The 11,051-nt window shown below is 40.9% G+C and overlaps 1 protein-coding gene across 2 annotated transcripts in view; it reads left to right on the top strand.

The window, feature by feature from the left end:
- LOC107673615 (beta-1,4 N-acetylgalactosaminyltransferase 1-like) overlaps nt 1-11,051 on the top strand; it is a 35,738-nt gene that overhangs the window by 12,608 nt on the left and 12,079 nt on the right. For both annotated transcript variants that reach the window (XM_016467274.1, XM_016467275.1), the window contains 2 exons: nt 1,403-1,590; nt 1,679-1,819. In XM_016467274.1, the coding sequence (XP_016322760.1) occupies nt 1,403-1,590; nt 1,679-1,819 (329 nt within the window). The remainder of the gene's footprint in view (nt 1-1,402; nt 1,591-1,678; nt 1,820-11,051) is intronic.

Raw genomic sequence — 11,051 nt, 5'->3', positions numbered from 1 at the left:
ATTCTTTGAAAAACGTAAAAAAAAAAAAAAGTGAAGTTTCCATAAGTACCACTGCATGTATTCTGATTTCTCATCCACTAAACACTGTCAGGAGAGCGTGCTTTCATTCCCTTCCATTTCTGACTATCTGGCAGCCTATCGGCCTGGAAATTTTTTAAGTAGTGGAAATAGTAGTGGAAAGTAGTGGAGGCTAAGGAAATTTGGCATGTCATCACAGATTCTCCATAACTTCTACAGAAGCACTGTGGAGAGTGTGTTAACTTGCTGCATTACTGTGTGGTTTGGCAACAGCACAACACATGACAGAAAGGCTTTACAGAGAGGGATAAAGCTGGCCCGGAAAATCACAGGGACTGATCTCCCCTCACTGCAGGTCATATACAATAAAAGGATCTGCAAATGGGCTTGCAACATCATCAAGGACACCACCCATCCCATCCACAATTTCTTCACCCTCATGAAGTCTGGCAAGCGGTACCAGAGCACTGCGGCCAGAACATCCAGACTCCAGAACAGTTTATACCCCCAGGCCATTAGACTGATAAATAGTTAAAAACCCACGGCCACTTCCACCTGTATCATCAGGATAAATTCAGCCTGTTCAATGGCCCTCTGCACTTTACCTGCTGGACCTTCATACACTCATAACACATTTGACTGACATCATGGACAATTTAAACACTAGTCTTTACACTGACACTTTATCACCACTTGACACTTTAAAATTGTCACTTTATTGCTACTTGCACTGCACATTTATACTGTGAATAATTTTTTATTGACAGTTGTTTTTCTAATTAGCATACAGGTTCTCTTTTTCTTTCTTTCATCACTTTAATTTTTATGCTATTTTTATTTATATTTTTACTTTACTGTATATTCTATATTTTTTACGTATTTTGTACTGTAAGTTATATTTGTTCCCCTTCTACCTTGTCATTCTCGAGAGGAGTAAACAAAGTAAGAATTTCATTGTACTCTAGTACATATGACAATAAAGCTCTTGATCTTGAATCTATGCTGGGATAAGTATGATTTGTAATGTATGTGTTTGTTTTCTCAATATGAGGCAAAATTATACTAAAGAATATTCTACACTAGGAATGTACTTATAATGCAAGCCAAGAGAATTACATATTTCACTATCAGCCACCATTTATAATCAGATTACAGAAAGTGGTTCCGGTACCGCTGTCTAACTCTCAATAATGTAGTAAGCTACTGTTTGCTGCTACAGTTTCATTTATCCTTTTTTATAATAGATGTGTCAGCAGATTTACACTTGCTCATGGCAAAACAATGTTTCACTCTGTGATTTTAGTGTTATTTGTTATTTATATAGTAAGGAAATCAAAGCCACATGTTTCCATTTACATTTGCCTTTCTGTTTGTCCAATTTCAGAGTACAACATCAGTGCTCTCGTGACCATAGCAACTAAAACCTTCCTGCGCTATGACAAGCTCCAAGATTTAATTGACAGCATACGACAGTACTATCCAACAGTTACAATAGTGATAGCAGATGACAGTGAGCACCCAAAAACAGTGTCAGGCCCTTATATCGAACATTACATCATGCCCTTCGGAAAGGTGGGTCACTTCATTGAGAGTATGACACATTTCTGTCTGTGTTTACATGCAGTATGATGGGATCTGAATATGTATGTCTGTGTCTCAGGGCTGGTTTGCTGGTCGTAACCTGGCCGTGTCACAGGTCACTACCAAGTATGTGCTGTGGGTGGATGATGACTTTATCTTTACTGCCAACACAAAGCTGGAGAAGCTGGTGGATGTGCTGGAGAAAACCACACTTGACCTGGTGAGAAAATAAATGTAGCATGATATGTAGAGTATGTGACAACTCTCATTAATGCAAGGGTTTTCTTAAGCACTGTGAATATTGTCCATCAAATAAAGACAAAACAACCAGTACATTTATAATTCAGTCTTATGTACTGAAGAGCCATTGCAGAGACATTGTATGTGTTGAGTGGATCAGGTGCGCATCAAACGCTTAAAAACCCCTTGAGGACTTTTTCCATTGCACAGGAAGCAAGGTGTTTCTTCAGGTCCCTCTTGTGGTAAGGAACTTACTCCTTTGGAACCGTCACAGTCCCCAGTTAAACCTTTAATCAAGAAGGTGCAGTCCCACCTCACGATATCCACAACAACAGGCTCAGTCTCTATTAATTAATTATTTTTTTAAATGACCTACTATCTCTTTTTACTATATATCCAGTTGCACCAAAATATAATTGTGCATCTGTCACACTTAAATTATATGAATGATAATGTATCATGTAACAAAATATCAACTAAGTGGTATTTATATAAAGAAGTATAGCACAAATATTGTTTAAAAATATATTTGGACGCTTTCTGGTTGTGTGTGGAATATGTTCATCAGTAATTTGTGGTTGTTTTTCTTGGACACATTTGCGAATATAAAGGGAACTGACTTCAAACACCTGCTAAAATACTAGTTGGTTAAAAATAAATGAAAAAGTTAGTTCTATGGCTGGGTGATAAACTATCATATTGAGATCATGATCAAATTTATGTAGAAAACGATTATGAACTGTGGACTGTTTTACTCGATATAGATTAATCTAACAGCCTATCACACAGCAGAAGAAACACGACTACAGCCAGTCAGTTCATGTTGCTAATAAGTCTGCATGAATGAATGGTGTACATGAATGAATACATGATGCTAGCGGTATTTCAGCGTCTGATACCTCGGTATCTGAGGACATGAACACATGAAGTTCATTTCCAGAACTGTTCTGAGAGTCACTTGACAAGCTTTTTACTCTTTCATTTGAGAAAAACTACCATCAAATACAAACTGAAACTAAACATAAAAGTGCAGTTTAAAGCTGCAGTCCGTAACTTTTTTGGTTAAAAATGATCCGAAATCAATATTTGAGTAAGTACATAACCAGCCAGTGTTCAAAACTATCGCCGATTCACAATGGTTAACTTATAATAATGTTTTCTAATTTTAGTGGTACTGGTAGGAATTCGTGGGAAATTTGAGCATGCTGCCGCGTCATTAGGTCACGTCTCATAAAGAACATAAAGAAGTTGTTCACCGGCTAATAGACTACATCACACGTGAGGATGCTGCAGGTGGCGGATCGTTTATAGCCTTTTCTCACAGCAGCTGGAATAATTAAATGTATCATTTTGATGGCAGATTGTAAACCAGAAAGGATTATGTGTTTATGAAACACATGTGACTGAAAGTAAATTATATTCCAGTTTTAAATATGCATCTGATTACCGATAGCCTAGCTGGGATTACACGGGATTTGTATTTTAAAGAGAACCAGTTCAAAGGATGAATAATTTGCTTTTTGGTTAAAATAATTTCTTAATATGAAATTTCAATAGTATGACAATTAGATTAGACTGTACAGAAATTGAAATCTACACACTAACACACATGTAGTCACGCAATGCTGATGTTGTTAACATTAACAATTTGAGAACAAAGCATAACAATAATAATTTGCACGGTTTGATGTGATATGAGCTAATTAACCGATCGTTAGATTTAACCGCCATACGTAGCGCGATTTATTGTAATGATTTTTTCCTCAGTTGGTCAGAACAAGTGTGGCAGACTTGTTACTTGTTCAGGTGACAACATCCAGTGAAAATTCATATTTGGGTCATATATTCCAAGAGGTAGGCTAGAATATGTGATTCTGAATTACAGTATCCACACTGGTGCGGTGACTGACAGCCATACATTCTCCTCAAAACATTAGAGTCATCCGCGCTGGAGCAGTGCTGGCGCACAACCCACGTATTAAAGATAATTGCATAAATAACTGCATTTGCAGGTTTTCAAACAGAGATGGCGACAAAGAGGCAAAACTTACTGCAGCTTTAACTTGAAGAAATTATGACAAATATATTACTATTGTATACTAAAATGTAATTCTTAAAGCAACATTAATAATATAAGCATTTTTTAAATATACCAACAAGATTTTTTTCATCCATGTTTTCATTTATACAGTTCTGTTGTGCAGTATCTTAGGTAGCTACTCTGTGGAGTTTAATTGTGAATAAACAAGTTAGGGTTTACATTTATTCTCAAGGTCTAACAAACATGTGGAAAGCATTTCCTTCCCCATTAATGGTAAATTAATATCGTGATTAATATCTATATAGTATAATACTACTACTACTACCACTAATAATAATAATAATAATAATAATAAAAGGCAAAATAATCTTCTTCGGATGTATGCATCAAAACAATGCCCTACCAGGCATCAAAGCAGTCAATACAGCACAGTCAAGAATAACTTAAAGAGGTCGCCTGCGTTTACTAAACTGTGGAGCTTTGACTCTTGTTGCTGATTTGAATGGTGATGCTTCCCGTTTTAAGCGACCTTTCATTTTTAACCAGAAACGTGCACGCTTTTCTGATGTTCATTTAAGTTAAGAATAAATAACTGAGGCATTTTTGTCCCATCTATTGCTTTGGTTATCACTGTGTCTGTAGATTGTGTCAAGAACTGATACCATACAGGATGTAGTTGCACAACAGAACATGTAGTTTATTACTCACTCGGTACACCTCTATCTGCTTAAGCCTGTGTCCCTGCACTCCACACCCGAACTGCCCGCCCACTCACGCACGGCACCAACCTTAAAGGGCTATGCAACATTTAACAACTCTACATCCCTTCCCTTAGCATGCAAAACATAGTAACATTGTGGTATATAAGAAAAAAAAAACAAGAATAAGTGTCCTTAACCAGTTACATAGTCCTGATAACGTGGGTTGGGGCGACTGACTCTCCCTGAACGAGTCACTATAGGCTGGGCAATCTGTGCCGCAGTGCCAGTGGTGGGTGCTTCACTCTGAGACGGCAACACTGCAGATGACAGGGGGGTTGTAGGAGGTGAAGCTGGTGAAAGGGGGCTATAATCATCCTCTGCACATTCCGTAGGTGCAGGCTCTTGTACATGGAGAAGGTGACATCGGTTTCTTTTTACTGTCTGCCCTGAGATGTTAACACATAGCTGTTAGGCTGAGAAGCCAGGCCCTGTACAACTGCCAGTTTGTCGAAACCCCGAGCTGTCTGCATCCTTACTGTTTGTCCCTGTTGTAAGGGTGGAGGGGTGTGGGCTTTGCGGTCATAGTATGCTTTGCTCTCCTTTCTCCTCCTGGTTAACACAGCCTTGACGTCACGGCATACAGAGGGCTTCAGTCTGTCTTTCAGCTCTGGAAGAAAAGTTATTGTACACCTGGAGAAGAGGAGCTGGGCAGGAGATGGCAGGTCAGCATGTGAAAGATTACGCAGATGGAGTAAGGCAGCCTGTATGTCACTGCGCTCTCTGTAACACTTCTCAAGCAGATGTTTGGCGGATCACACTGCACGTTCTGCAAGGCCATTGGACTGCGGGTATAGAGGGCTGCTCCGAATGTGCTCAAAATCCAATGCACGTGCAAAATCAGAGAAGTCGCTACAGACAAACTGCCGTGCATTGTCTGTCATGAGCGTCTGGGGAGTGCCATGAACTGCAAAGTGTCTCTTGAGTTTTGCAGTGACGGTGACACTCCTCATGTCAGATAGATGGTCGAGCTTGAACCAACCAGAAAATGAGTCCACTAGAACCAGGTGCATTTTGCCATGCCATTCAAATATGTCAGCAGTTACAGCATTACAAGGAGCACAACGAGAGAGTGCTCTCTCTATATCACCATACATCGTGGGCCAGTACACTGTTTCTTTTGCCCTGCATTGTGTGGCTGCCAGACCTGGATGGCCTTGATGTAGCTAAGTCACATAGTAACTTTGTAACGATGATGATATCAGAAGTCTCTGTCCTTGAAAAATCAGTCCGTTCTCAACAACAAATTCCTCGCTCATTACATAGAATGGGCGGAGTTCATGTGATATGCTCTTTGAAAGAGCTTGGCCAACCATGCATTATCATGTCAACAAGTCTTTGGCATGTAGGATCAGATTTAACGACAGATCGGAGTTCTTCTGTCCATTGCGACGAGAGGGCTTGAAGCATCATTACCTCTAGCAAGTCATCAGTGAGAGGAGGCTCAGTGGACGAGAAATGAGCATGTGATAGAGCATCAGCGACAAAGAGTTCCTTGCCCCGTTTGTAAATCACATTGAAACTGTAATTTCTTACAGCGATGGCGCCGCAGACGGCAGCCTCAGTGTTTGGCTCTCCAGTGTTTGTATTGTTTTTGTTAGTTTTTCCTGTTTTTTGTTTCTCAAACACGATCAGTTTTACCAGGGATGAGCTGCTGAACATTCGGCAGAACACGCCACACAATCTTCTACCGGATTTCGTTTATTCGGACGTTTTGCTGAACGTTGTAGTCGGCGGAGCTGCTGCGCTGATCGAGCGCTTCAGGACGCGCAGACGGGGGAAGCGAGCCGGCGCACTCGTGAAGCTCAGGAAGCGCGGATTCAGAACGCCGTTGCCCAGCATCCATATGGCGAATCTCCGCTCTCTACCCAACAAAACGGACGAACTTCTTCTGCTCTCCCGGACAAATAAGGATTTTTCACACTCTGCTGCTCTGTGTTTCACGGAAACCTGGCTGAATGACGCCATCCCGGACAGCGCGTTGAGTCTCCCGGGCTTTCAGCTGTTCAGAATAAAACAGACGACCTTCTTCTGCTCTCCCGGACAAATAAGAATTTTTCACACTCTGCTGCTCTGTGTTTCACGGAAACCTGGCTGAATGACGCCATCCCGGACAGCGTGTTGAGTCTCCCGGGCTTTCAGCTGTTCAGGGCGGACCGCGACGCAGAATCAACGGGGAAATCACGCGGCAGCGGGACATTATTCTATTCCTATTCCATCTATAGCACACCTGTACATACAATTTATTCTTTTTTTTTGTGGTTTATATTTATGCATGTGTATTTTATTCACATCTCATTTTTATTATCTGTGTGTTGTTGTTGTCTCCGTGTACTGGAAGCTTGTGACACTATAACAAATTCCTTGTATGTGCAAACATACTTGGCAATAAAGCTCTTTCTGATTCTGATCTGATTCTGTAATGTTGGAGCTTGAGCATCATGCTTTGAAGACGTGCCGGGGCAGTGTGCAATGGCTTTTTTAGGATTTTAATGAGAGGCTGGTGATCAGTTTCCATGGTGACAGGTCGGCCGTAGATAAAGTCATGAAACTTCTGTCGCAAATACTAATGCTAACATTTCTTTCTCGATTTGGGCGTACCAAGATTCGGTGGGTGTTAAGGCAAAAGCAACAGGGGCACCCTGCTGAAGACACACAGCACCCAGTCCATGTTGGGATGCATTAGCTGAAAGGACAACGGGTTTAGTAACATCGAAGTATTGCAGTATTCAACTTTTGGAAGGCAGAATCCTGCATGACCATTCCACATCTTGTTTTAACAGTTCACGTAGAGGGCCAGTGACGTCACTATAGTGTGGAATGAACTTTGATAAATAGTTTGTCATGCCAAGAAACCGTTGCAAGGCCTGTTTGTCCTCAGGTTTTGGCATTTGGCGGACAGCTGTAGTCTTGTCAGGGTCAGGTTTGATGCTGTCAGCAGTCAGGAGGTGGCCTACATAAGAAACTGAGGTGACACGAAATTTGCACTCATCAGGGTTTAATTTAATGTTACATGCACGGATTTTGTGAAGTACCTGTTTCAGTCCTGTAGTTTTCCTGTAGTGTGCGCCCCCAGACAAGGATGCCATCTACCACGATTTGACATGGCTGTCCATCAAAGAAATGTTCTATGGTTCGCTGGAATACTTCACTGCCGGTGCAGATCCCGCAAGGCATGCGCAAGAATCTGTACCTGCCAAAAGGCGTCATGAATGTGGTCGGCTTAGATGAAGCCTCATCTAAAGGGATTTGCCAAAATCCGCATTTTGCGTCAAGGATGCTGAAAACCTTGGCCCCCGGCATGTCAGCAATGACCTGTTAAATAATTTTTAATGGATGATGTGGCCTCAGGAGTGCTTTGTTGAGGTATACTGGATCTATACATATCCTTATAGAGCCATCTTTCTTTTTGGCAGCGACCATGGCAGACACCCATTCTGTAGCATCGTTTCAGGGGCGATGACGCACAATTTAGTCATGACTTTCTCCTTCATTGCAATGGGCCTTTCTTGGGTGCACATACAGTGGGCGCTACTGACTCATCTAATCGCATGTGATAAACAACAGGCAGTTTACCAAGCGCTGTGGTGTCAAACAAGTCGCTAAATTCCCGTACCTCTGGCTCTTAGTTTTGCACTGCATGGTCCTAACTGTATCAGGCCCATTGCTATGCTATCTTGCAATCCAAGCAGTGGTCTCACACTGTGATATACAATGTGGAATTTGAGCTGGCCTTGTTCACAGCCTAATATTGTGGTGCCTTCAGTGTTGATAGTTTGCCCACCATATGCAATGAGATTCACTTTTTCATTAGTGTTTATGTGAGCTGAGGGTAGCTGTTGGGTGGATATAATGTTGCATTTGGCACCTGTGTCCACTTTCAGTTTTAACTGGTCAGATCCATGCTTCAGATGTAGTGTTATGAATATTTCACCACTTTGAGAAACATCATCCACTGTCTCACAATAGAAAGTAACCTCAGGGGCATTCAGGGTTATGTTAACTCGGTTTGACTTAGAGCCTCTGAATTGCGCTGTAGTTCTCTTAGGATGGTAATCACGACTTTGGGACTGTGGTGCTGTTTTGGGTGATGGAGCCGATCTGCAGCACTTTGCAAAGTGGTTCCATTTTCCTCAGCTGTTGCACTCTTTGTTGAAAGCAAAGCACTTAAGTTTATCAGGGGCGTGGTATCTGTTGCAATTGATGCAGCGATCTTGTATAGCACATACTTTAGCCTCGTGTTTCAGTTCTTTTGTGCTCTTTTCGGACTGCTCATGTAATAAACATATATTGACCACTGAGTCCAGGGTGAGTTTTTTCTGACGGAGCAGTTGTTTCCGCACACTATCACTTTCAATCCCACAAACGATGCGGGCACGAATTAGCTCGTCATTTAAAATTCCAAAGTTGCTTTTTTTTGCAAGTATTTTGAGTGTGGAAACATACGACTGAGTGGACTCACCAGGCTTTTGATTAGTGGTGTTGAAAATGTGTTTGTCCATTATTATATTCTTTGTGGGCAAGCAGAGTTCAGCAAACTTTTGCAGTAATACATCGGGATCTTCTCTGTCCTCTCCCTCAGCGAATGTGAAAGCCTCGGATTTTTCCACCATGTCGGGACCTGCTAAATTTAGCAGAGTATATGCCTGCACCTTCTTCGATTTGTCTGATAGGCCAGCGTTGCAATATATGCGCAATTCTTTTTCGAATTTGCTCCAGTTGTCAGCTATATGCTCGTCGAAAATTAGCAGATCAATGCGGTGGAGACCCTGAGCCATGTTTAAATCCTTCTGACAGCATGTAGATTGTGTCAAGAACTGATACCATATAGGATGTAGTTGCACAACAGAACCTGTAGTTTATTACTCACTCGGTGCACCTCTATCTGCCTAATGCTGCGCTGCAGGCAGGTTTTTGAGCCCGTAAGTCACGACTTCAAACCACGACTCACGACTTTGTAGTGTTCCAGGCAAGTCACGCTAAACTGCCTGACTGCAAGGAATTGTGGTAGCTAGATGTAAACAAACCAGCATGGCGGACCGTACGGGGCTTATGCTCATTTACAATCATTTCTATCGCCAAAGGTGCTTACTCCTTGCTTATTTGAGGGAAACGAAGGAGGAAAAACGGCGCATAAGGCAAGAGAAGCTGTTATACCTTTTATTTTACGTTATTTGTATATTTGGAAATGTATTTGGTATTAATTTATTCTTGCACTAATCATTATTTATTATTATTATATTATTATTAATTTGATTGCAACGTTATATTGTCCTAATGTCTATTTCTCACCGTGTACCACTTGCATAAACACCGCATCCGTAGGGGCTGCCATTGTTGTTTCTGGCTATGCAACATTTAACAACTCGACAGTGTCAATCACTGATATTTTGAGAATGAATCCAGCATAAATATGCGGATGTCATTCCTGAAACGTTGCAGCATATAAGTGTACAAAAAAACTAAAGTTTCATACAAATTCTGAATGGATTAGCCTAGAAAACACACAAAGCGCACTCCCATTATTATCATTAAAAGCATCACTCATCTTAGTTCATTGCGATCTCATAATTATAATCTCCGTTATAATCACTACACAATGAATCTCTTATTTCAACTCAACTCAACCTTTATTTATAGAGCACTTTCAACACCACGACTGGAACCAAAGTGCTGTACAGAGAAAGATAAGAGAGAAAAAAAACAAGAATAATATAAAAACAAAAGAAAAATAATAATAGTAAAATTAAAAAATAAATAATAATAATAGTAACAACAACTATTTTTAACAACAACAACTAAGTTTAAGCGAACTCATTAAGCTCATTAAGCGAAAACACCCAAAGTTGGAGAAGTTCTAATAGACAGGGGAAGGGCATTCCAGAGCCTAGGAGCTGCCACAGAGAAAGCACGATCCCCTCTACATTTTAGACGAGATCGCGGAACCATTAGGAGTAGTTGATCATTTGAGCGCAGAGATCTGCTGGATTGACAGACACTAATTAAATCAGTAACATAGTCAGGTGATAGACCATGCACAGCCTTATAAACATACAGCAACACTTTGAAATGAATTCTGTATCGTACAGGTAACCAATGCAGTTTGATTAACGCAGGATTAATATGCTCTCTCCCCTTTTTACTTGCTTTCGCACGTGAGTTTAAAATATTCTAGCTGAGCCCCCAACGTGAGTTTTTTTAGGCGACCGTTATTTTAAAATGTATCGCCTTATTGTTTCCATGGCGACGCGTCATGCTTGTCATGTGACACAACGCAGCCACAATAGATCTGTATGACACATGGATCGCTTTTATTTCGTTTTTCCTGTTTTATTCAAAATATTCACAAACATGCTCACTATATTATGAAATATCTGATATTCCGATTCTGAAATGTGTGCAATTAAATCTGT

Source organism: Sinocyclocheilus anshuiensis, unplaced genomic scaffold (genome assembly GCF_001515605.1).
Source record: "Sinocyclocheilus anshuiensis isolate Anshui unplaced genomic scaffold, SAMN03320099.WGS_v1.1 scaffold44, whole genome shotgun sequence".
Lineage (NCBI taxonomy): Eukaryota > Metazoa > Chordata > Actinopteri > Cypriniformes > Cyprinidae > Sinocyclocheilus > Sinocyclocheilus anshuiensis.
The sequence above is the reverse complement of the archived record's forward strand: the minus strand, read 5'-3'. Positions and strand labels throughout refer to the sequence as shown.